General features: G+C 44.8%; 1 protein-coding gene across 50 annotated transcripts in view; it reads left to right on the plus strand.

The window, feature by feature from the left end:
- Ggta1 (glycoprotein alpha-galactosyltransferase 1 (inactive)) overlaps positions 1-26,682 on the plus strand; it is a 69,758-nt gene that overhangs the window by 32,517 nt on the left and 10,559 nt on the right. For 21 of the 50 annotated variants that reach the window (XM_087183252.1, XM_087183246.1, XM_087183253.1 and 18 more), the window contains 7 exons: positions 929-1,043; positions 6,102-6,571; positions 14,466-14,554; positions 22,085-22,120; positions 23,507-23,596; positions 23,746-23,811; positions 24,337-24,417. In XM_087183252.1, the coding sequence (XP_087039378.1) occupies positions 6,470-6,571; positions 14,466-14,554; positions 22,085-22,120; positions 23,507-23,596; positions 23,746-23,811; positions 24,337-24,417 (464 nt within the window). In that variant the 5' untranslated portion in view covers positions 929-1,043; positions 6,102-6,469. Of the gene's footprint in view, positions 1-928; positions 1,044-6,101; positions 6,572-14,465; positions 14,555-16,317; positions 16,431-22,084; positions 22,121-23,506; positions 23,597-23,745; positions 23,812-24,336; positions 24,418-26,682 lie in introns of all 50 variants that reach the window. The other 29 variants (XM_021262145.2, XM_087183272.1, XM_087183265.1 and 26 more) reach the window with 8 other exon arrangements.

A 26,682-nucleotide genomic window follows, 5' to 3' on the forward strand; every position in this document is an offset into this window, starting at 1 on the left:
AGCCTCAGCAGCTGGAAGATTCTATTCTGGGTCAAGGGAGTGGGAGTGGGAAGAGTTAAGCATTGTTCAGCCCAGGAGCAGGGCTGAGGCTCAATGACATTTAAAAAATCTTAGAAGCCAGATATGGTGGCAGGTACCAGTAATCCCAGCACTCTGGGAAGCTGAGGTAGGAGGATTGAAAGTTCAAGCCCTTTTGGACAATTAAGCAACTTAGTAAGACCCTGCCTCAAAATAAATTGTGAAAAGAGCTGGGAATGTATGTAGCTCAGTGTGAAGGCCCAAGGTTCCATCCCCAGTACTTAAAAAAAAAAAAATCTTACAGCATGGTTTGTGATGTGGAGATCTCATCCCATTCTCTAAAATACAGTGCTCTAACCAAAGAGAGTGGCTTCCCAAGCCTGCAGGGTGTGGGAAGGGCTTTGCCCTGACAACACTGAGGTGGAGTTTCAACACAAGTCTTGGGGACTGTCAGGAGTGCTTTACCCATCCACTTCTGGTTTGGGTGTGTGGGAGTTTTTTGGGGTTTGGAGGGGTTTGGGTGGGGGTTTTGTTTGGTTAGTTGCTTGGTTTTTAAGCTTCTTCATTCCTGGGAGCTGTCCCTTGAAGTAGTCTGGATCTCATGTGGTTGTTCCTGTTTTTCTGCAGGAGGGGGTGACATGGGTGGCCCGTGTGTCCCTCCAGAGTGGTGGCCTTCCCTCCTGTGATAGCTGGTCTGGTTTGGTCCCATAATTTCACTTCGGGAGGGAGGCCAGCCCAGTGGCAGTGGCGGGCCCAGGGGGACGATTTTGCTTTGGTTCATAGCTCTGAGTCAACAGACCTGATGAACAGCCCATTTCCCAGGGCTGCAGAAACAAAGCCCACAACGTCTGGGCTGCTAGGGATCTGTCTGCCTGCCTCTTCCTGAAGCAGCTGTTTATTCTTTTGACAGGAGCTGGACTCAGCACCTTCCCTGCCTCTGAGCCCTGCCTCCTCCTGCGGGACAGAGTTCCTTAGAACTCTGTCATTTTGCATTTTGCTCTGGAGGGAAAGAAGCAGACGATGAGGTATGTGAAATGTTGAAACAATTTGCTTCTGCAAAGATCGGGGTCATGGGGAACCATGAGCAGGGTGCTGCATGGACCCACCTGGAGGAGATCCTGCCTGGTCCCTCCATAGCTTTGTAGTTTTGGAAGGAGACAAAGTCTTTCTCTCCAGGCAGTGGATCTGGAACCTAGAGCAGGTGGGATGCTGGCTTAGGGACTTTCGCTGTAAGTCCTGCTTTACTTTACTTCCCTTGATAGGAGCTCACTGGGCTGTGGCCAGTCATGACCATGGCTGTGGCCTGGACTTTTCTCTGCAGGGGAGGGGAGCGAGTCTCAGGGCCCCAGGGGCTGGTGTTGTGAGTGAATGTGGAGCTCTCTGGACAATGCAGAATCTTCCTTTTGTCTTACTTTGGTTCTCTCTGGAGAAATCCCTTACACAGGAATTTTAGGGCCAGGCTGCAGCTCAGTTGAGCTTTAAATGTCCTGAAGGGGATTCAAGAAAAGGCACTACATGATGTAACGCAGGGAACAGGTTGTTCTGTTTGTGATGGCTGGAGCGACAGTGAGCCGCTTATTTAGTCTGAACCCTGTCTTATTTTCCTGTGTCTGTGTTTACTCTGGCTCTTATAGTGAAAAGCATAACTGGAAACAGGCTTCATTGCACTTTTTCCCCCACAAATTGTACCATGTTTTCTCTGATGGCGAATACACATTTTAGATAGGTTTCGGGGTAATGAGGCACTGCCTTTCCTTAGCCCCAGTGCCATCCCAGTGCTGAGAGTTGGGCCTGGATGCAGAGGGTCTGCTCTGCAATCTGCTAATTCTGGGCAAACCCAGCCACCTCTGGGCAGCTACTTCCTTTTGCAAACGCTCAGGCTCCTCAGTCAAAGGGCCAAATACACAAGCAGGAGGGAGGGTAACTCGTGCTGGTCCCCAGAGGCACTCGGAGATGGCCAGTGTGAGCCTGTTAGGCTCCCCACCTGCTCCAAGGGGAAGCTGGCCCCACAATGGGTCTAGCCGGTGTTTCGCTAGCATTGGGTCAGTCTCTGCACAGTAATCATGAGGGGAGATGCAAGTCATGAGCATGCAGATCAGCCTTGCCCTTCATCAGAGAGTGTTAGAGTGGCCTAAAGAGGGCACCAGCAGCTGACTTCCTGGGTCTGAATCCCAGGCCCACCTTTTCACGCTGTGTGACCTTGGGTGTGGTGGATAGAGTGCAGTGTCAGGGTGGCTTTGGAATCCATCTGGGAGATTGCTGGAGCACAAGGGTGTGTCTGGGTATGTCCTGGACCATCACCTCAGGCACTGTCCCTGGTCCTTTTCCCTTTCTTTGGCGTTGTTCCCCTGCTCTGCCTCCCATCTGCCGTGAACTAAGCAGCTTTGCTTTACTACACCATTCTGCCTTGGAGCCAGTTGAACAGGGACTGAATCTTGTTAAAATATGAATCGAATTAACCCTCTCCTCGTTTGAGTTGTGGGTGTTGGGTATTGTGTGTCAGTGATGGGAAAGCTAAATAATACCCTGGATAAATTAGTTAACATTTCTGAACTTGTGTTTTCATGTCTATAGAATGGAATTAATAATAGAATAACTTCACAGAGTTGTTTAACTCGGCTTAGCTGAAAGACAGTTGGGAAAGGGTTTAGCCCAGTGCCTGGTCTGGCTCAGCTTAATGGCGAGGGATCTAGGCATTGCAGGACTTGAAGCTCATTCAGTTTGGGAGGCTGTCTAAGAAAGAATACAAAGTTGCAAATACAATAGCAGGTATGGACATGAGCTTTTAAACAATAAGTAGGGATACCACAACAAATAACAAACTGACCAATCCTCCAAATATGACAAAACCTAGAAAAGTACATAGTAATAAAGTGATGGAGGCTGGGTTTGGTGGTGCTCCCCTGTAATCCCAGCTCTCTGGAGGTCGAGACAGGAGGATCACCACAAGTTTGAGACCAGCCTGAACCATAGCAAGGCCCTGTCTCAAAAACCAACCAACCAACCAAACAAAACAAAACAAACAAAAAAAACCAAACACCAACCGACCAAACAACAGAATAAAATGATGGAAAAATAATATAGAAATGATTACTATTAGTAATGCATTGTCTGATGTACCCACCATATTTTGGCTGCATACTCTGACTCATCTTGACAAGGATTTTCTAGTATCGCTTTTAATAAAGGAAACAAAGCCAATTGTGCTTCCAGCATGGTTGATCAACAGTTACTTCTTATCCCTAAAAGCTTCTTTTGGTTTTACAATTTGTTACTGGTGATGGCACATCTGTAAAGCTTTGGACAGTTTCTTGCTGGGATCGCCAGAGAGCTCAGCCCTTTGATCTTCACTTGGCACATTGGGGCCTGGGCCCTGGAGGGGGGTGGGCATGAGGTGGCTATGAGGCCTGGACCCCTGAGCTGGGAGCAGCAGTCCTTGTCCATGGAGTCCCAGGGGGAAGGGTCTGGGTACTCAAGAAGGCCCAGAGACAGGTTGTTCTTGGGACCCAGGTGGGTGTACAGGTGGGCTCAACTCCTTGCCTCTGCCTGCAGCCCCAGGATGGCCACCAGAGCTGGGCAGTGATTCTCCCAGGCATGATAGCACTCTGTCTCTGGGAAGCACTTGGGGCTCTCTTTCTGCCTCCCCTATAGTAATCAGGCCCAGACTGACAAAGGGACCCGTGATGCCCAAGCTTCCTCAGCTCCTAGCAAGCTGGCCTCTGCACCCCACGCATATAGCTTGGCAAAGCCTATCTTTAGGTCATTGCTTCGAGGATCCACGTGGGCCACCACAGCCAGATAAGCTCCATGAGGCTAAGTGTCCCGCCTTTTTTAAAGGTGAGGTTTCCAGCTGTATGGATGACTTCTCATCCAGGTTCTGGGTTATCAGAGAAGCCTGTGGGGGATATTTTACAGATAAGGAGACAGAGACTTCTGTGCCTCCAGTGTAGAAGCCTCCACACCGACCTGCAGGCCTCCTGCAAGCATGGGCTTTATCTTCCTCTCTCACCCAACACTGGTGCAGGCAATGGGCAGATCTGAGGTCTGATTGGGCTGCCCTGGCTGCACCCTGTCCTGAGGCAGAGCAAGGCTGACTTGATCTCAACCATGGTGGGGGTGTGGGCTCCTCTCAATTGCACAAAGAGATGCCACTATAGAGGCCAAGATTCCTCTCCTAGGAGACCTCACAGCTCCCCTTTCAGGACTTGAATCTCTCCCCTTGAAAAGCATCGTCATTATCACAGCTGCTGTTTGTGGAGCTTTTACTGACTTCTGGTCACAATGGGATTCATAGATGTGGTCTTTGTCCTTTCTAGAACTCTATGAGGAGGACGTTAGCCTATCCCTTTGCACCTTAGTGGCTTCAGAGAGTTAATGTGCTCAAGGCACACGTCTAGGACTCTGCTGGTGTTAGAGTCTTAGCTCTAGCATAAATTTTACCTAGAATTCTAGATCTAAACTCTCTTTTACAGTTGAGGATGTGGGGCAACAAAGAAAAGTCTTGGGGCTGGTAGAGCATTTGTCTCGAATATGGCAGGCTCTGGATTCAATCCCCAGCACTGCAAATGAAACAAACAAACAAACAAACAAACAAAATGTATGGTGTCTTCTTCAAATGCATCAATACCCAGTTGGATACCATATTCTTTATTCCTTCACAACACTTGTCACCACCTAACACTATCCCATTGAGTCTCTTGCCTCTGTCGGGAATGGAGATCCCGTAGTGGTCATGTGTACCCACGTGTCTCTGGTTCCAAGAACTGTCTGGTGCACAGTAGCCTTGTCCTGAGTTGCTTGATGGATCAGTGTCTCCAGCTCCAAGAACCATGTGGTGCAGCAGCCTGGCTCCACATTGATGGGCCTCTGGCAGGGGAGGGCTGAGGTTCCTTGGGATTCTCCTGACACTGTGGAGTGCCCCTCCCAGGCACCAGGGTCTGTGCTCCTCAGGAGCTGTCACAATAGCCCAAAGTGACTGAGAGTAAAGCCAAGCGGGGGCAGTAGCTGGGGGAGGGTTTGGGTTCCAGCGAGTGGACCCTCTGGGCTTCAGGAGGTTAGAAGCTTGCTGGAAAGGTTCCATTTCCTCTGCCTATGCTGTCACCCCCTTAGAGTTAATGACTCCTGCTCTCTGAGATCGGGGCTTATGGCTATTTTAAAGAGAGGTTAACCTTTCCCTGGTGTAAGATGGAGCACACCAGGTCCACTTGGATTTCTTTCAGAGGGGGCTTCTGTTTGGAAGGCACACTTCCAGTTTGCCCAGCAAGGTGGACCTATGAGGCTCTCTGAGGGAGTGTGGGCTCTTTTGTGAGTGACAGGTTGGAGTTGTCGACAGAAGAGCTAATTTAGGGCCAGACCATATGGAAAAGTTTGTCTGTCCCTCCAGGGAAAGAGCAGTGGGAAAAGAGGAGGGGGAGGGTGGAATGAGGAAGGTGGAGAAACAACTGGCTTTACAGCCTGTCCCCACCTTGTGAAATGCCTGCACATCTTCAGCACAATCTGCCATGTCCCAGGAGCAGGGATGTAATTGGTTTCATCTAGGAGCATGTGCAGGAAGCGAGTTCTGGGTGGCTCAATTCCCAAAGTGGCTAGGAGCACCCTTGTGAGGCTCTAGGATGGATTTGGAGAGAGGTAACAAGAGCACTAAGTCAAGAGCCTCAGAGACGGCAGGAGGGCATCTCACTATCACAGGCTGTGCACCTGGGGCTGGCCAAGTTCACCCAGGGTGGGGACAGGGGACAGCACAGTTCCACTTTCCCATTGAGACAAGCTGTCAATACTCAGAAGCTCCTAATCCCATGCCTTGCCCCTTGCGTGACTTTAGAAACAAACTGATATTTCTTACCTGGTAGTTAAGACAGTCAACACCAATCTTTGGAATTACAGTTTGGAAAATTCTGAGAGACAAACACATAAGAGAATGCCTTTTAGCCCACACCGGTTGCCAAATGCCTCATTTTTGTCCATAGAGGAAAGTAAAATGTTCTTGCAGACCCTTTGGCCACCCTGCCAACCCCTCCTTCCCTGGAGACTCGGGTTCCAGATTCCAGGAAGTGTGTCTATGCCTACTTCTGGTGCTTTTCTAGAGGCTGCAAAACTGGCTCATCCACACTGCTTGCAATTGTAAGTCTCACCCCAGAGCGATGAGTGGCCACAGCAAAAGGGTAAGCAGATTCAAGCCATCTAGCCATCCAGAAAGAAATTTGAGACTTGACTCTCGTGCTAATTCTTGACATTTAAAAAGTAAATAAACAACTGCATATTTGGGGACAGGATTAGGAGGTGTGGCTGATTTGGGCTCTCCCTGTACCAGCAGTTCTCCACCATCAGAGTTTTCATGTGTCTCCATTTAATGTTCTTTCCATTTGGGGGATGATTTGCATTTGATCCTCAGCAGGTGGGGCTGGTGAACCTGAGACACCACACACAGCCAGCCCTGCTTTTGCCTCTCAGCATGAACAGGGAATTACCGCAGCGCCTGGGGTTTGATCAGAGGAAACCAAAGTTATCCCACTTCCAACGACCTCTTAATCAGGCTGAGGCTCAGAGCAGATGGGTAAGCCTTTAGAGTTCCTCATTTGCATCTATTTGCACTTTATTGTATAACATGTTCTTATTCCAGAACCCTCAGTCCTCCCTTTCAAATATGTTTTGAGCACTTGCTAAATCCCGGGCACTGTGCTGTCTCCCTGGATATTCCCAGCAGCCTGTGTTATGAACACCAGTAATAAGAACTAGCATTTTTTTTAGCATTTATCCCATGCCAAGGCACAGCGCTAAGTATTTTATAGGTATTATCTGTTATAATTATCACAATGTTTACTCCCCACTTTATTTATTTATTTATTTTTTGGGACCAGGGATCAAACTCAGGATCTTGCACTTGCAAGGCAGGTGGTGGAACCACTGAGCTAAATCCCCGGCCCTTTACTCCCATTTTAAAGATGAGGAAATCAATTTAAATGGTCCAGTATCAGTCCATAATCCTTGATCTGAGACTCTAAGGCCAGAATTCAGAATTTTTTGGATGTGCATTGTATCTTCTGCAGCATCCCCAGAAGAGCCATATCACATAATAAAATACATCAATATTTATGCATAGAAATGTTTAAATTGCCTTAACAGTGGGATAAAGATTATAAATGGCCCCTTGTCAGTTGTGACTTTGATGCCAATTGAATTACAAAAAGGTGTTTATCAGATCTTTTGGAGTTGTGGATGAGGGCTCTCTTCTTGTGTCAAAGTTGGGACTCAAACCCCCACCTCACTGCCGCAGCCTTGAAAGAGATCTGTTTCCGCTCCCTCCCAGGACTTTTCTAGCATTCAATGACAGTGCCGATGATGTAGATTTCAATGGCTCTTGTCAGCAGTGGGGCTGAGATGCATGCAGTCTTCTTCTTTTTTTGACTTTGCCATGGGTCCTGGATTGTATGTGCCAGCTCACAGGGCCTCTAGAGGGAAGACTGAGATTTCTGTGTGGCTCAGCTGGCCTATCTACTCAAGGTCCAGAGAATACTACTCACCACTGTGTGTGTAAGGTTGGAGGTTCGCTCATGACTTTGAGTTCAGCCTTGGCTTTTCTGTTTCCAAACAGGGCTCATTTTCTAAGCAAGGTGGAATAGGCAGAATAGTGGTCCCTCTTCTTTTCTTCCTTCTTCTTCTATTTTTAATCTGGATTTGATAATAAATGTGACATGAGAAAGAAAAAGATGAGGCAATGAGATCAGAGCCTGGAATCATCTAAGCCTTCTCTTTGAAAGGAATTGGAAAATAACCTATCCCAAGAAAGGATAAGTGTCAGTGTTAAGCTCAACTCCACTCACTCACCAATAAACACAAATTGAGGGCTCTGTGCATTCTGCATGGCGATTCTGGATTCAATAAGACTCCCCTCCAGTCCTCGGGTAGCTCACAGACTGACTACTACAGGCAACATAGCCATGCGAGCCATCTTCAAAAGCAATGTGTGGTGCGCTGTGAAAAGAGTCCTGGGGAGCTGCAGAGAGAAGAGGGCTCAGTCGCGAGTCAGTGTGGGGGTGGGAAGTGACAAAGGCAGTGACGCATGATGGATGGCTGACTACTGCCTGTCCTTAGTCTTCAGAGAGCCACATGCTTGATTTTCCTCCAACTTCCTGGTTCTCTCCTCATCTCCTCCCTCTGAGGGCAGCCATTTTCAGTTTCCTGCCCGGAGCCATCTTCTTTCCTGTTTCTCCTTGTACCTTCTTTCCCTAGCTAATTTCATTCATTTCCATAGCAGGAAGTAGCTTCCACACATAACCTGCCCTGTGGCGTGTCAGCCTGCATGTCTCTGTCGAACTCGAAACCTCACTTGTCATTTCCATTTAGGAGTTTACAGATGCCTCAAAATGAACTTGTGTAAGTGGGAATTTATGACTCTTTGTCAGCCAGTTCCTCCTCCAACTGTCTCAGGAAATGCCGCAATTGTTCTTCCCTCTGACCCTCATCCCTCACGCTGAAATTACCAGCCAAACCCTACCCAATCTTTCTCCAAAGTATGTGTGCCTATTTTTTTTTTTTTGGTATCGGGGATCAAACTTGGGACCTTGCGCTTTCGAGGCAGGTGCCGGAACCACTGAGCTAAATCCCGGGCCCAAGTGTGTGTGCATATTAATGGAGTACCTAGGTTAAACATATCTATGTCCTCAAACATTTGCCATTTCTTACTGGTGAAAACTTTCAAACTCTGCTCTTTTTGAAATGTACAGTATGTTACTGTCATCTGTAGTCACCCAGATGTGCAGTAGTACCCCAGAACTTCTTGCTCCTGTCTAACTCTAACCTAGCACCTTCCCACTGACCAAACTTTCTGCATGCCTTCCTCCCTACCCTCCCACCCCTGGTAACCACCTTCTACTTTCAACTTCTATGAGATCAAATAAGAGAGATCACGTGTCTCTGTGTGCCTTGCTGAAAAGTACATTTGGGTTGAATCTACCTCTGCCTATCTCTCTGCCTCTTTTTAAGCACAGGCCACCATTCTGTGTTTTGTTCAATCAGATATGGCCCCAAGAGAAGACAAAGAGGAGGCTTGGGAAAAAGCAAAGTCTGTTGTGTTCCTAGGACCTAGACCCAGGAGGCACAGTACACCACACAGAGCCACACGGGAAAGTCCCAGTGTGGTCAGAAGACAGGTGCAAGGGAAGTGAGGTCAGAGCCCTCACTGGGGTTTCCTTGGGAAAGGCAGGCAGGGTAGGTAAACACTTTAGGGCTGGCCAGTTGGGAATTTAGCAGGCTCTCAGCCACAGAGGTGGTCTCCAGGAGCCTGGTACTTGGCACTGATCCTGTTGCTGCCTGGGGTGCACAGGCCAGATAGCGGAGATCTGGCCCCGGGTTGGTTAGTGTGTATATCAAAGGCACACTCCCTCCCGGGGCAGCATTTCCTATCTCCAGAATGGGTGAGCCCAGGGAAGGGCAGTCTGTCCCAGGCTAGAATCGTTTTTCAAGATGTCAAAACATCATAATATATGCACCACAAAATGTAAATATTCGCTATAGCCACCACCCACTCTGTTTGGCTCTTAGAACAGTGTGCAACCTGCCTCCTTACTTCTGCTGGTGCCCTGGCATCCATCCTGCATACCCTGGCATGCAGGACGGCCCCTCTCAGAGGAGTTGGGCTCAGTTAGCCTCCACGTACAGGGGCTCTGGCGGGTTCCCATCCCCCTTCTGTGCCTTCCAAGGCTCCATCTATCCCTGCTCACCATCTTATCACCCACTAGCACCCGCTGTCTTCTTGCAGCCATTCTGAGGCCAGAGAGCTTCAGTACTTTTTTCTTGCTCAGCACTTTTTTTCATTTTTTAAGCACAAGAAGATTTTTGGCTCATCAGCCTGTTATAGATGCTGCTCCGGAAATAGTCTCATCCCTTCTTGTGGTGCTTTGCCTCCTTTTGCACCTCCTCTTCATTCTTGGGACTGTACTTTTGTGTCCCTTCTGCAGCCAGCCTTCTCTGACCACCCAAGTTGAAGTCGTCCCAGCCCATCATCCTCCATACAGTCTTCCTTCCCTTTCAATCATAATTTCACACAAGAGTTCGAGAATATCTATGTTCCTGTGTGTTCCAGTTGTTTGCTTCCTTATGAGTATGGGTGGGGCCAGAAGTTGCTGAGGGCTAGATTGTAATGATCAGGTCATTTTTGCCTGAGTAAGGGGCATGTAGTCAATATGCCAAGGGCAGGGAACAGAGCGGCTCCCTGAAGTCACGTGGGAAAAGTTGGAGGTGCTCTGAATCGGGATATAATGGAGCCCCTGGGGGCCATTTATATATGGCCTCTCTCTCACAGTCTTTCATCTATGGTAGATCCCGATACTTTCCTGCTGAGAGCCACCCAGCATCCTTCCCAGCACAATCAGCCTTGTCTGGTTCATTAAATTGGCCTAATTAATTGCCACTGCCGGCCTGCGGAATGTAAGGTAGAACACAGTCCTCGGCTTTACCTAATTATTCATAAATTTATCTTCTTAGAGCGGATATGGGTATGGAACTGGCACTGCAAAATGGAACTTTGCAAGTTAGAATGTTTTTAGAGATAAACAACTTTTCCAAACTTTCTCCCACTGAACACATAACACCCCTTCCTCTCCTCAACTCAAAGGAAGTAACAGAATATCCAGGAGCCTGGCTTCCTTTACACTAGAAAGAGGAGGATGAGCTGAAGATGGCTAGAAGTGCTAAAGCCAGTGTGGAGGTCTGCATTGTCTCTCTGTGCTGGAATCTCCCTCCTTTCCTATTCATGGCATCACCTGCCTATATATGCTCCCCCCACCCCTTTTTTGAGACAGAATCTCGCTGTGTAGTTCAGGCTGACCTTGAACTCAGAGTGATCCTCCTGCTTCAGCCTCCTCACGAGTGCTGGGATTACAGGGGTGCACCTACATGCTTTTATTGGTAAATGGAAAAAGATTGTTTGGAGGCTGGCAGGGTCTGCCTGGTTTCCTGCTGCAAAGTGTATTCCAGGTGTTGCTGGACACTTATGTTCATATACTTAGGGTTTTTTGCTTGCCACTGACCAAATCAAAGAAAGTCATATATTTTGGTAAAAAAGGAAGAAAAGGATTTATTCAAATCTAGCTCAGTGGAGATGGAGTGGTCCAGGTACCAACTTTCATGCTGCTGAGTCACAATACGCAACACCCACAACTCTAAGGAGGAAAGATTTATTTTGCCTCGTGGTTTGTAGAGGTTTCAGTCCACAGGCAGCTGGCTCCAAGGTGGGGCAGCATGATAGAGGGGCATGGAAGAGGAAAAACAGGCATGACTTGGAAGGCAGGAAGCAGAGAGAAATAAGGGAGGAGAGAGGGAGATGTCCCTCTCCAGGCCACACTCCCAGTGACCGCCTCCTCTGCTCAGGCTCCATCTCCCAACATCACATTTAGCTACGTGCTCATCAGTGGAATAATCATGACACCCCCATGATCCAGCCACCTGTGAGTGCATGGAGCTTTGCGGGGGGGGGGGGTCATTTGGATATAAACGGTGTTATCGCTTGGGTCTAGATATCTCCCCAAAGCCTCATGCATTCGTAGGTGGGGGTTTTTCTGAGGTGGCTGAATCTACAGTGTGAGATTGTTTCATGGTGCTGTGCTCAGCTTAAGGGCACTAGGATTAAGGGTATGAGTGCTACCTGCCCTAAGTAATCTGCATAAGATAAAAGGGGCAGAAAGACCGCTGTTAAGGTCTCTTGTTGCTTTGCTACTGTCTGTCTACCGTGAGCTGTTGCCCCTCTGCCACCTTGCTTTGGAGCCAGCCAATATGGACTGAAACCTCTACAAATTGTAAGCCAAATAAGCCTTTTCCCTTTTATCTTTGGGTGTCAGGTATTTTGTCTCAGCAATGAGAAAAGTAACTAAGACAAACTGTAACAGGGTCCATTTCTCTAAAATCACCATCTCCACGTGTACAGGTGGGTAAGGGTCTTTTATGATAAGGAACAGGGGAGGGAGCACAGAGAGATAATACAGACCTCCACACTTGCTTTATCACTTCCAGCCATCTTCAGCTCATCCTCCTCTTTCTAGTGGAAAGGAAACCAGGCTCCAGCCTCCTGAGGATGGTGGCCTCTGCATATTCTGTCACTTCTTTTGGGCTGAGGGGAAAAGGGGGTGTTGGTTGTGTGCTCAGCAGGAGGAAGTTTGAAGAAATTGCTTATCTCTAAAAGAAAAAAAAAATCTAACTTTCAAAGTTCCGTTTGCAGTGCAAGTTACACAGGGATGGACTCTCTGCCATTTGGACCTTCTCTTAGGTTATGTGGCAGTGCCATTTGGGGTGAGGCAAGTGCCTTCACCATTTGTGGCCATTTGATTAAACCTACTGCAAGTCATTTTGGGGCACTGAGTGGTGTGAGAAGAGATTCAGAGGTAGAAAACATTTCCAGCATTTGTTTGGTTGATTTGGAGTACTCATTTGTATTAATTTGCTTTGGTATGCTTCCATTTGCTTTTGTTTCTTAGTTGCCTGTTACTTAGAAAAAGGTGATTTTATTGTGATAAAACATGGATGGCCTATACAACTGAAAGTACACTCTGATTTCATGGAACTGTCTTTAAGAAGATTGTTTGGAGTAATCTTGGCCAGGATGAGATGCATACCTACTTCCGTGCCCTTTTCTGTATTAGTGACAAGTACAAGCAAGAGCCTCTGTACCCACTCCCCATGCGGCTACTTGGCTAACGTTGGTCGGTTTATTGAGGTTTAAATTTCCCCTTATTTTGGCTAACCATCCTTGGTTCATTCTAAACCAGTGTGTTTCAAAATGTTTGTCTAAACTTGTTAACCGAAAATTGGTTTCTTTCTCCTCCCACCTCCATTCCTTAATTTTAAAAAAATGGAGAAATTTGACTACAGATGGCTTCCCTTTGTGTTTTCTTTGTGGGAAGCATTGTTCCTAAACTTGTTTATTTTTTCCTACTAGAGGCTTTGAGCAATAGAGTTAGTATAAAATGTGTAAACTTCTGACAAGCTAAATCTAAATTTGAACACAAATGGAAAATGTCTTAAAACCTGGGAGCTTTTAAATTGACTAAGACCTTTAAAAGTTGAAACAGGAAAAGAAAAATCTTCAGGAAATTCAAATTCAGATTAATTGGGGGAGCAATCTCCTTTGAGATGTATATTTCTTACCTTGCTACAACCAAGAATCCTACTTTCAGACATGCACATTTAGGGTTACATATTGCTTAAGATGGTAAAAAGAACAATTATGCCAACAGCGTAAGCTTTAAAAAGTTAAAAAGCTTGTTTTATGTGTGTTGACATGCATGTACATGTAATGTCTCCATGTGTACTTGTGTTTGTATGTTGTCTAGATACCAGATTAGTCTAAAATTAAGAGTACTCAGTAATTAAGAAAGCAGAAACCCAAATGTCTGTTAGTCCCTGTGACTTCAGAAAATGTTTAAAAGATAGAATAAAAGTGTCTTCAGAATTCTTCACATATTTTGCCTGTGTTAGCAAACCAGAATTATATTTTTAGGTGTTCAGCTTTCAAAAGAGGATTTTCCATTTTAGAAAGGTTAGAAAAATACTAAAGAGCAAAAAGAAAATTGAAAAATTTAGAGTTTGTCAGGATCTGAAAAACTCTTGGGAGTCAGAGTTGGTTAAACATTGAGATAATGTGACCCACATATTAATATAACTCTGACTGGACATTCTTTTATTTAAAAGTCTAAATTGTTTAGCTTCTTTAAAATGTTACAGGGGCCAGGGATTTAGCTCAGTGGTGCTGCCACCTGCCTTGCAAGCGCAAGGTCCTGAGTTCCATCCCTGGTACCAAAAAAAAAAGTTATGGAGCAATAATTAGCGTCAAGGTTGTTTCCAGTATTACCAGAAGGGATCCTAAGGTACAGTATTTGACTTTGCCAAACATTGGTTAAGAGTACCTTGTGGTTTATAGCTTTTAAGTTCCTGACTGTGCCAAGGAACACAGTAATGCTTTTGGTGAGCAGCAGGTAAGAACCAGGTCTGCCTGTTTCCCATTTCTTTAGTGGTCTCTAGGTCATGACTGCATCAGTTTCCAGTTTTTGGATTGGCTTGTTCCAAAATGCTCTCAGAACCATTTTATTAACCAAGAGTGGTTTATGGTGCGGTGAGCAAATGAACCTAAGCCTATGAACTTTTTTTTTTTTTAATTTTTCTAATTTTTTTTTTTTTTTTTTTTGGTACTGGGGATCGAACTTGGGTCCTTGCACTTTCGAGGCAGGCACCAGAACAGCTGAGCTAAATTCCCGGCTAAGCCTGTGAACTTGAGTAGCCAGTCACAGGTAGAAGCATTTTTTAAAAACCAAATCTTGGGCCGGGGATTTAGCTCAGTGGCACTGTGCCTGCTTCGAAAGCACAAGGTACTGGGTTCGATCCCTGGTACCAAAAAAAAAAACAAATCTTGTCTGGATTTCATTTATTTAATCTATTTTTCCCTTCTCCCCCACCCCCAGGAGAAAATAATGAATGTCAAAGGAAAAGTAATTCTGTTAATGCTGGTTGCTTCAACTGCAATTGTTGTGTTTTTGGAATACATCAACAGGTAATTATGAAGCATGATGAAATAATATTGATGAATGTACCACTTTCACTCTTACTAGTACCAGCCATGTTACCAAGCTGAATTAAAATGAGGATTAAATGAATCCATAAATAAGGGATTCCACCCTTCCTCCCTTCCTGAGCTCTGGATTGTCTTTAAAATCACCAGACTTACAAGTAAATTCCAGCTAATTAATTATCTGATTTTCCTACTATGTTCCTATTATCTTTATTTTTTTTTACTGGTGGGCTAGATCCAGAGAGAGTGAGGTTGAATTAAACCCAAGGTATAATCTTAAGTAATTTGTATGATCACATATAGAAATTATCTTTTAAGAAATTTCAGACAGGCATTCCTAAGAAATCCACCCTGAATTTTGCAATCCTAAAATATTTATAGCGTTTAACAGAGCCATTCCAGTTGACTTTTGCTGCAGAAATATACAGTGAGTTTCTGGTGATTGATTTGTGCCTGGCCAAAGCACGCACTTTTCTCTCTCTTCCTCTCTCTCTCTCTCTCCTCTGTCTCCTTTCCTCTGGAAAACAGAATGAATTAAAAGTTCTGAGTTTTCAAATTTCACTGTGCATTCAAATATATGAGTTACATCTGAGCTTAAAATTACACTGCCTTGGAGATTTTGGCCAGGGAGGCTTCTAACTGAAAGAAGTCTCCACAAGCAGCTATGGAAAGGCATGGTGCTTTAACTTAAGCGAAACTGGTAAAGCTCACCCTTCAGGTTCAAAGCATCGGTGGTAAACTGAACTGTACAGAGTTATCTTGGCACCATTAATATTCCCATAGTAAAGTGTTTTGTTTTGTTTTTTAATTTTTGTGGTACTGAGGTTTAAACCCAGGGCTAGGCCAGTGCTTCACTGCTGAGCTACATTTCCAGCCTTCCTTTGTTTAAAATTTTATTTTGAGGCAGGTCTTGCTGAATTTCCCAGGCTGACCTCAAATTTGTGTAACCTTGCTTTAGCCTCCTGAGTACCTGGGATTACAGGCTGCACCATTGTGTGGGGCTTAGTGAGGTATTTTGGTGGCACTCAAATTCAAGATGTTGGCCTGGATTAATATGGGAATGCCATGTCTCAGTTCTCAAATTCTTAAGATTTGATGATCCGGCAGAACTGTCTTGGGTACCAAAAAAGGAACTGCATCTTTAAGTGCATCAGTAGCAGGAGGAAAACTCCAGAATACAGAAGCAATTAGTCTTGAAGATCTAACCACTTCTAGAATGTACTTGTGTTCCATTCTGAATAGCTAATTTTAAGAAAAATAACAAACTACAGTGTAACCAAGTTAAAAGGTCTGGAAAGTAGGTCTTTTGAATTGGGGAAATTGATTCAAAGAAGAAAGAACTCAGAGTTGGGTGTTGGGACCCTGGTGCTCCCTTAGGCGCTTGAGGGTTGAGGAAGTATCCTGGCTGGGCTGTAGGGCAAGGCTGCCTGGGGTGGTCCTTTGCTACCATGTACCTCCTCTGTAACCTTGGACAAGTTATTTGATCGTTCTGTCCTTCAGTTTTTCTACCTTTAAAAATGGGGATAATAATAGTACCTGCCTTATAGGGTTATTAGAGGATAAGTTATTGTGTAGAAAGCACTTGGAGCAATAGATGGGAGTTCATAGGCACTCAATAAATGCAAGATGCCATCGTTGTTGTCATCATCATCATCATCACCATCACCATCTTAGCTCAAGCCACTATACCAAGGTACTCTAAATTGGTGGCTTTAACAACAGGGATTTATTCCTCACAATTCTAGAGGCCGGGGAGTCCAAGATCAAGGTGCTGGCTGACATAGTTCCCAGGTGAGTGGCCTCTTCCTGGCTTGCAGACGGCCACATTCTCCCTGTGTCTACACATGATGGAGAACAAGTGAGTCATAGTCTTTTCCTCTTTTTACAAGGACACCCGTTTCATCATGGGGGTGTTGTCCTTATAACCTCATCTAAATCTAATTACTTACCAAAGGCCACACCTCCAAATACCATCATACTGGGGACAGAGCTTGAGCACGTGAACTTGGCGGGGCGGGGCGGGGGGGGGGGGCGTGGAGACAGACATTCACTCCGTAACAGTCATCATTATTGTCATTTTCTCCAAGGGGCAAAACAAAACAGGGAATTTTGGCAAATAAAAAGAACTCTGGCAGTTGAAAGAGCCCAATAGAACAACAAGTGCCCTTTAGGATTCCTGCCTGGAGCTGGCATACTTGTTTGAATAACTACCACATTCTGAATCTGATGGCCTGATTGGATAGCTTCAGTGCTCTGAATTGCAGCCAAAGTTGTACTTCCATAATTTGGGTGGTTTGTAACATTAAAATATGGGAGCCAAGGGCTCAACTGATCGTACTCATGCTGGCCTCTCAGAAAGAGGGTTGGTTATTCAGGGTGCTGGGCACGCTCTGCCTGCAGGTGACTGGAGCAGGTTCTGGCTGCTGCTGGGGGCCACTGTCCAGCACCTGGACTCTGGCCACCTCCTTCTCTGATCTGCGGAGTCCACTTGGTTATCTGTAAAAGGCTTTAAAGGGAGAAGACCTTTACCACCTTATGAACTGGCCATGTGATGGCCTGAGGTGGGCTGAGGACACTGAACTGAGAAGATTGGGCAGCATTAAGCTCAAAAAGATTTTAAAGTAACTAAATCAAACACATCCACCAATTAGTAAATCGAAGCTCTGATGTCAATAAAGCACACTGAAAGAATATCATCCAGGGCCGGGGATTTAGCTCAGTGGTTTCGCCGCTTGCTGTGCAAGCGCAAGGACCCAAGTTCGATCCCCGGCACCAAAAAACAAAAAAAGAAAGAAAGAATATCATCCAGGACAGTGTTTGATTTAAGGATGGCTGAAAAAAATCTAAGAATTTAGACCTGCAGGAAGCTAAAAGTTAGAATGAAATGGCAGCGATGGGGATGGGGATTATGACCATAGCAGCTGCCAGTTAGTGTCTGCCTGTGCCAGCAACTATGCCGGGCACTACCTCACATTCTTACAATAGCCTGCAGAGTGGGTACCATTCCAAGTGCTGAGATGAGGACCGTCAGTCTCCAAAATGTTAAACATTAAGGTTCAAGATCCCATTTTAAGAAGAGTTATGCTCCAGCTATCTGACTGCAGCTCATTCTCTTACCCACTACAAAACTTTCCTGTTAGCTGAGTGACCAGTTTTTGAGGGACACAATTGAAGCCAAATAGGTGAAGTGACTTATTAGTGAACTTATGTCCGTATTCTAACTAGAACTCTGCTCTCCTGATTCTTTGTTCCAGACTCCTTCTGGAGACCCTTGTCTGTGCTGAAGGCCCTGAGGGATACAATGAAAGCCAAGTAAAATTCCTCCTCTCAGGGCCTTAGGATCTAGATGGGGCAATAAGATGTGCCTATAAATAACCAGTGATGCAAAATAGATGAAGGGTATCAGAGGTAGAGAAGAGGGCTATGAGAGTTCAAGAAGGCAAAATTATATGGCCTGGAGGAAGATTCATTTTTTGCATTCATTCACAGCTATGTATTGCGCATCTACTCTTTGCCAGGCACTGTGCTGGGTCATATCAAGGAAGACGTAGAAAGGGTAGCACTTGAGTTGTGCTGTGAAGGATGAATACATGTTGAAATGCCACTGTAATGTGGATTTTTCTGTGACCGTTGTGATGCCAAGACTCTGGGAGGGAACAATAGGAGCTAAGAAGGAGAGATCGTTAAAGAGATGCAACAAATTGGTGAACACCAAACTACAAAGTGAGGCCTTGAATGCCAGGCGGGGTGCTGAGTGCTGGGGTGCAGCCGACCTTCTCCCTCCTCTCCACCCTTCCCCCCTCCCCTTTTTACAGGATGTGGAGCTAGATTCAAATGAGGGTTCTTTCCTCACTAGCAGTACGACCTTGGGAAAATCACTTAATGCCCCCATGCCTCAGTTTCCACATTTGTAGAATGAGGATAAGAATAGAATTCACTTTGTTGATCAGAGGCTTTCATGTACTTATATATGTAAATTGCCTAGAGCAGTGCCTGGCTAAGTATTCTGTTTCGAGTATCATCAGAATCAATAAACTAATTTTGGAACCAGGAACTTTAGAGCTTTGGCAGAGTCTGAAACAACTATTACTCGTTTTCACTCACTGGGAGGAGAAGCAGGCTAAGTAAGGCTTAGAACTCAGGCAGAGCGTTTCTGCACAGAACAGTGGACTCAACCAGTGGGTGCCAAGCCCTGCCGCCTTTACCTCAAAGGTCCCTCAAGTTAGTAAGTTGTCATCCTGATCCCTAGCTGCCTGGACCGCAGCCGTCACCTCCTGGCTGTCTCCACATCTACTCTTACACGCCCTGCAGCTTGTTCTCCACTGACCTTTTCCAGTTGCGCCGAGACCCTGTCTTTCCCCTGCTTGAAGCTTTTCCGGGCCAGATCCCGAGCAGGCTCTTTCGCTTTCATTTCTCTTCCTACCTCAGGGCTTCTGCACGTGGTTTCCGTCTGGAACACTCGTCCCACTTTCTCTTTACCTGCTCAACTATTTACCCTTCAGAACTCAGCTGAAACATCAGCCTCTCCGGGAAGCCTTCCAGGGCTTCCTGGTAAGTGCTTATACGCTTGTGCTTTTTCTCTGTGGTGCTTCCTGGCGTGTGAAGCCATGTAGCTGTGTGGTTATATGAATCAAGTCTGCCTTCCCTACTACATTATATGCCCCACAAGGAGGAGAACTGTATTGTCTTGGCTCAAGTGAGCACTTGGCTCACTTTGCCACATGTCTAGCAAGTATGTGGGTTTTTTTCGGGCCGGGGATTTAGCTTAGTGGTTCTGGCTCCTGCCTTGCAAGCGCATGTTCCCGAGTTCAATCCCGGGTACCAAAAAAAAAAAGTTTTTCGTTTTTTTGTTTTTGTTTTTCTTTAATTACCGAAGTTTATTGGCACATTTTCTTTTCTCCCCCCCCCCATTAACTTTATTGGTACATTTTAGGTATAAAATACAGTTACATTCATCATTGGGATCTTGTACCATTACATGAATCTCTTGGTTCTTATTTTTTTTCCCCTTCCCCTGCCCTCCCTTCACCCCCTCCACCCTTCCCTATTTGCAAAGACCTTGTTTCCATTTTTTTCCTCTTCTCATATTTTTCCTTTCCCTTTTTTCCCTTCCCCTACCCCTCACAATTCCCCTGCTCTTTTAGACCTTTTCTTCCTGTTACACAATATCAGTTATACATTTTTTAAATTACAATGTTAAGATCTAGGAGACCTTACCACAGATTTTACAGAATTTAAGAGGATATAGAAAGCATATTACAAAAGTCTTTTTTGAAATAAATTTGACAACTTCTAAGAAGTACCTTGGAAGACAAATTAATGAAAATAACTCTGGAGGAAATATAAAATTTGAATAGCACCTATTAAAGAAAGTATATTCCTAGCTTGAAAACCTACCTATATGACAACAGCAGGCTCATAAACATTTTAACTGATAAATTATATCAAACAAAGCAGAAAAAAGAAGGAACGCTTCTCCCCTCATTTTAGGAACTCAACATTGTGCTAATCCTAAAACTGGATAAAGATAATAGAAGAAAACAGTATGAACATAGATAGAAATTTGTTTCACAAAACAAGCTATTAGAAGTCAGATCTGGCAGAATGTAGAAAGTGGTTTTGTTATAGGGATGGCAGTGTTGGTTCAGCATTGGAAGATCCACCCCCAAAAGTCATCATTTTAACAGAGGAAAGGCAAAAGCCATATGATCCTGTCACTAGTTGGAGAAAAAGTATTGGACTAAATTCTACAGCTGTTCATGGTAAAAGCTATCAGGAGACTAGAAGTGAAACAGAACCTTCTCAACAGATTAAAGACATGTACTCCATACTTCCAGTGAGACTCCTTTATATGAATGGAGAAGATACAATGCTTTCTCCTTAAGGTGGGGAACAAGGGCAGATATGCTTACTCTTTATCTGTTATTGGTACATTTTCGGTATACATAATGATCACATTCATCATAGGGAATTTATACCTGTACATGACATATCTTGATTCTTACTTTTTTCTCATTCCCCTTCTCTCCCTTCAACCCCTCTTGCCCTCCTTATTTACAAAAGCTTTGTTTCCATTTTTTCCTTCTTTTCTCATTTTTTCCTTTCCTTTCCTTCCTTTCCCCCACCCCCCTCCCTAGTTCCTCTACCCATTTGAACATTTTGTTCCTATTTCACAATATCTATTATATATTTTGGCCCTCATTTATGCTTTCAGTTTCTCACACCAGAGAAACAATGTGGTATTTACACATGTGTGTCCGATTTATTTCACCAGCAAGTATTTGTTGAGTGATTGAATAGAGGTGACCCATGAAAAAAGTCCTAGTCACTGTCCAGCCTTGCAGGTGCGTCAGGACAGTCTCAGAGCTTCTGTTAGTTAAAGTGATGCCTTTGGCGACAGCTCTAGAAGAGCTCGTAGAAGACCCTGAGCTGGATATGGCTTTAGGCTCTTCATATGAAGCTCTGGTTTCCAGGGGAAGATAAATCCTGGATGAGGGACAGCAAGACCATCCATGGTGTTTCCCTCTGTCCTTCTCCATCACCAGGCAGTGGAGGAAGTGCTGCCTACTCTGTCTGTCCACATCTGTGATAAACCTCTGTCCCTCAGTGAAGCCATCCTGGACAATGGAGGACAGATTGTCTTCTTTAAAAAAAAAACAACCTTTGTATATTTCTACATATTAGTCCTCTGACTGAAGTGTAGCTGGTAAAAACTTTTTGCCCATTCTTGTCTCTTCACTCTGTTGGTTGTTTCTTTTGCTGTGAAAAGCTTTTTAATTTGAAGTAATCCCATTTGTTCTTTCTTGATGTTATTTCTTGTGCAGCTGGGGTTCTGTTCAGAAACCCCTTGGCTGTACCTATGACTCTCAGAGTTTTACCTACCTTCTCTTCCAGCAGATTACGTGTTTCTGTTTTAACATTTAGGACTGAACATTTTGATTTTAGTTTAATACATGGTGACAGATATGGGTCTAGCTTTAATCTTCTGCAAGATTAGTCAGTTTCCCCGGCCCCATTGGCTAAAGAGGCTTTCTTTCCTCCAGCTTGTGTTTTTTTGTCCAGACAGACAATTGGAAGTAAGTAGATAGATCTCTGGCAAATGGGAAAGAGATTAAGAGATGGGGGGACATAAAAAGAAATAAAATACGTCATATACGTGTACCAACTACCCACGGTGGTTATATTCAGGAGGTACTGCAAATGTGTACTTATAATAAAATAAAATACAGTGGACCACTTGGCTTACAAATTCAGTTCATTCCTGAGGGCTGGTTGTAACTCAGGTTGGCCAATTGAAGGCTCAGGCTCCTCTACACAGCCTTCAAAGTCTCTCTCCTGTATACAGGCAGATCTCAGCGTCCTTAGAAAGACACTGGCCCAGGATTTCTCAGTTAACCCCACACAGGAAACCCAGACTCTCAGCTTAGCCCAGCTCAGTGATAATGGTTTCAAAAGTGCCTTTCTCAGAATTCAAAGTAACATGCTATGTTTTTATTTCTTATTTGCTTTTAGCCCAGAAGGCTCTTTCTTGTGGATATACCCCTCAAAGTAAGTGCTTTGAATTCTCTGATGTCTATCGATGTCTCCCAAATGTGCTCTCTTACCTGCTACACTCTGTTCTTCACACAGCAGCCAGTGATGGGCCTCAGACCAAAGTTAGAGGAAAGCGTGGAGGGGGCCAGGTTCCTGCCAATCTGGGGCTGTGAACTGTACTCCTCCAGCCCCCTATACTTGTCTTTCTAGAGCCATGACCTGTGTTTTGCTTTTGTATCTTATCAAGGGTCTCTGTAAGTGACACAGTTTGTGGAACAGTCCTGTATTGCTGATAAAAATGAATCTGGGAAGATATTATCCATTATTCTGCCCTGTATGTGTTGTCTAAAGAACCATGAAAGAAATTGCCCTGAGAATAAGAATCAGGAAAAATTTCAAGTTTCTTGGAGAATTAGTATGTGTTTTTTTAAAATGTATTACTTTTTAAGAAAGAAAATGAGAGCTATGTGAACTTGAATTTCTCCCTCTTTGCCTTGGTTGCCAGGAAGCTCAGAGCAAACTATTGTTTTTGTTTGTACTTGCCCCACTTTCATATCTGGTGTAACTTTCCCCCTGCTATCATAATCTGGGGACCTTAGCACTTTGTTCAACCACAGTCACCCAGTATTATAGCTGTAAAATGGATAAAGATAAAGTTTTTATTTGGGATGACCAAGGTCAGGCAAAAATCCATATCCGGCAGACTCAGTCAATGCTTGTTTTCAGTTGCCTTCTATTGTTTTTATTCTTGTGTTGTTTCTCTGCTTATTTTTTTTTTCAAGACAAATATTTTAATATGGTAGTTTTAAAATGGAAAGCTATGGCCTATGGCTGGCTGTTTCTTTGTTTATTGCAATTGTATCTTTGTAGCATAAGCCATCTCAAACCCTACCTGTAAGTAGATGAGATTCACAATATTAATATTAAGGCTTCTTAATATTATTATGCCTGTTTGCAAATGACCCGCCCCCTTCTCTGTCCAACTGAAGAGTGTTGTATACCCTGGCTTCCTCCTCTTTCTCTCCCAGAAGGCCCCCATTGATATGGAAAATTCCTCCAGTGAATAGCTGTGGTGGCTTCTAATTATAGTTTCCTGAACTGTTTGTTCAGCCATCCCCAGGTTTCCTGAAAACTGTCACTGCTGACCTTTGGACAAGTAGAATTTTTCTCTGGCTGACCTTTGGAGGATAATTTTTGGAAATTCCCACTGGTTTTTCATTAAGGCTACCACTTGTTACAGTAAATTACCTTTGTGGTAGGTTTGTTGTTATTATTATGAATTATACTTCTGAGAGGAGGAAGTCCAAATTTAGAGAGAGAAGAATATCCTCACCGACACACAGGACTTGGTTTATGTATTAATGCCGCTCCTGCCCTCCTTTTCTCCCCTCTTCCTGTTAGGGATCCTTGGATAAGCCGAGTGCTGGGGGCTGCTCAAGGGATGGGAGCCCGAGGGACCTTCAAGTCTGTCTTCTCCCGTTTGGCAAGAAGGTTTCACTTCTGTCTGTTTTATGAATTGCCAGCTTAAAATGAACTTCTTAAATAGTGATGTCCGCCATTAAGAAAAAGTTTGGGGAACCCCCCCCATTTGGGGAATGCTTCATTTTCTAAAAATGTTCATATTCTTTTTCATTTCCTAGAAACCCAGAAGTTGGTAACAACAGCAGTCAGAGGGGCTGGTGGTTTCCAAGCTGGTTTGAGGATGGGTAAGGCAATGGGAGGCTTTAAGTGTCTGTGCATCCACTCCGGGCTGTCAGAGAATCCAGTTAAAGTGGTTTCACATTCATGACCTCAGTGCTCATCATTCTTGCTTACTGAAATAATATGAGAAGACCCTTATGGGTGGGAGAAGGACATTTACAGTGAGTTTTTTTCCCCCTTCCAGTTAACACAAGGATGAGGCTTGGGCTGAAATTTAAATTGCAGGAGAGACATCATAAACTGAAGTGTTCTTAGGAGGACTGCTTTCACAAGTCTCCCTCAAATGGTCTGAGGATTACTGGGTCATTAAATTGCTGCCTTGGATGGGCAGTAAGAAAGGAGAGTACGGCCCTTTTCATTCAAAGTATGTCCTAATGAGTAAATGCGCAGCATCGGGAGCCTTTCTCCAGCCCATGCTCTGATGCTCACCCTCTGTGCCTCAGGACATGTTCCATGAGACACTTCCCTGCTGTCTGCCACCACAGATGCCCCTCCTCACCTTAACTGCCTTGCTTTCCCTTTGCATTTAGGACCCACAATTATCAAGAGGAAGAAGTCAACATAGAAGGGACAAAAGAAGAGCTTAAGCTATCAGACTGGTTTGATCCAACGTAAGAAAAGAAGAATTGCTCTAAGTGCAGTAAATCCATAGCCCAGCAGGAGATGGGGCAGTGCAGACTTCTTGACTACAACAGAGAATATTCCTAATTAGAATGGGAGAAGGGTCTTTGTGACTGAGGAGAAAGAGTCTTAGCAAATATTAGACCTCTAACAATGAACTTTGGATAAGAAATTGAGATCTGAATTCTTTGTACCGTGTGGATGGAACAAAACAGTAATTCTGACGGTAATTGGTCATTGGTAGCAGATGAAACCCAAAATATTGGGCTGAAAGGGTTTTTAAAGGCCACAGGGTAAGGTGGAAAGTCATAAGATCTGGAGTAGAAGTAAGAAAATTCTTTCTCAAATTCATATAACTCGTCTGTAAAATGGGAATGATGCTTTAAAAATCTAATGAGGTCATGAATTCACTTATTAAGCAAGTATGAAAGTGTTTGCCAAAACTTATTATGTGCTAGTTGGTGTTTTCCAAATTTCTGGTCACTGCCCATTCGTATGTTCAGAAACTAGTTTGTTGGGTCATACTAGCCTTTTTAAAAAGTTGACATAGAATAAACTATCAAAGGGCATCACACAAAGTAAGAATAAGTATTCAGTGGAATTTTCATTTTGTATATATGTGTATGTGCATGTGTTTGATTGTGATAGAAAATGTATTTCTTGTGAGTTATGTGCTAAAAACTGTGCTGGGCCTTGCGTTCAACACAGGAAATAGGAAAAATTAGTTAATACGGTTATATTTACGAAGTTTATGGTCCTGGGGCTGGGGGGCATCCAGCTCAGTGGTAGAGCATGTGCTTAGCATGCATGAAAGCCTGGATTTAATCCCCAACACAAGAAAAGGAGAAAGAGAAAGGGGAGAAGGAGAAAGAGGAAGAATTGTCGTAGTTCATTATCTCATAGGGGCAGCAGATGTGAAATTAGTGTTTGCCAAGACTGGTAAGGAGGTATGATCACCTGATTCAAGGGATGCGGTCTGGGGACTGTCCAGGGAGACTGTGAGGCTTGGGAGACTGCTGGTGTCATTGGCCAGGAAAGGGACTTGAGAGAGGAAACACAGGTGTGGGGTAGAGGAGACGATGAGCTCCACGAACAATGTGCATGGATTCAGCTGCTTATGGGCATCTGGAGAGTCCCAGGCTACCCATGAGCTTGGCAGAAAGAAGGAGCTGGAGAGGTGGGAAGAGGTGTCCTCAGAACATAGGTGGCAGTGGGGTCATATGCTGTGGGCCTGAACGAGGCCACCCGGGGAGAGGCTGTCTTGACATCAGCATTTAAGGAGCTGGTGGAGGAAGAAAACACTCAGGAGGAGCAGGAACCACTGTAGAGATAGGAGAAGGGTCAGGAGAGAGTCGTGTGTAACTGTGTGGTGGATCTTGAGGTCTGAAAAGATTGGAAATAATCTGGCGAGTTCACTTATTGTTTTGGGGGAGATCTGTGCCAGTGGAAGGGTGAGAATTTAGACCTCTGTGTCTTCCAGTGAGCTGGACAACAGCCTAGCCATGTACGAAATGCTAACCACTGCTAGAAATGTAGGAAGATAAAAGCATGTCACTCGATAAACCCTTAGATTGGGAGGATGAGACTCCCAAGGGGCAGGCAGGCTAGGTGAGCCAGAACTGGTTACCAAGTGCCCTTCTAAGGAGAGTGGGGCAGGTTTACTATGGCACCAGTTCTCTGCTGACCGGAACTTGGGAGGTGGGGCCTTGGGTGGAACAGAGAGGAGAGACAAATCGTGGTCACAAGCTGTCCCTCTCTCCAGTCTCCCTCATGCCTGACTAGCTTCACCTCCAAATGAATGGCAAGCAGGTATCCAAATTAAAGCCTTCTCAGGGCACCCAAATTTACTTCTTGCATAAATGAATGACTGGATGAAAGAATAAACAAATATATTTTATATTGAAGTATCCTTCTCTGTAAATATCAGGCATATGACAGTATATTGTGCACCTATTTCCACATTGAAATCTCTCAGCTTCCATGACACCACCTCCTCGTTCAGCCGCCACCCTCCTTTCCCGGTCTCCTTGACAGCAGCATCTCCTTCCTCCCAGGCATCAGGTATCAGAGTTTCTGGGGGCCAAGTGTGGCATCCTCTGTCCTTTTTTCTATACCACTTTCCAGCCAGCTCCCATCCATTTCCATGGCAGCAGATGCCACCTGTGAGAGAATGACTCCCACATTTGTCTTTAGCCCAGATACTTCCTCTGAGCCCTGACTTGTACCTGCCTGCCCGCCTGCCATTTCTGCATGTG

This window comes from Heterocephalus glaber, unplaced genomic scaffold (genome assembly GCF_053883595.1).
Source record: "Heterocephalus glaber isolate CG9 unplaced genomic scaffold, H.glaber_assembly_v1.0 deba00001479, whole genome shotgun sequence".
In the NCBI taxonomy this organism is placed as follows: domain Eukaryota; kingdom Metazoa; phylum Chordata; class Mammalia; order Rodentia; family Bathyergidae; genus Heterocephalus; species Heterocephalus glaber.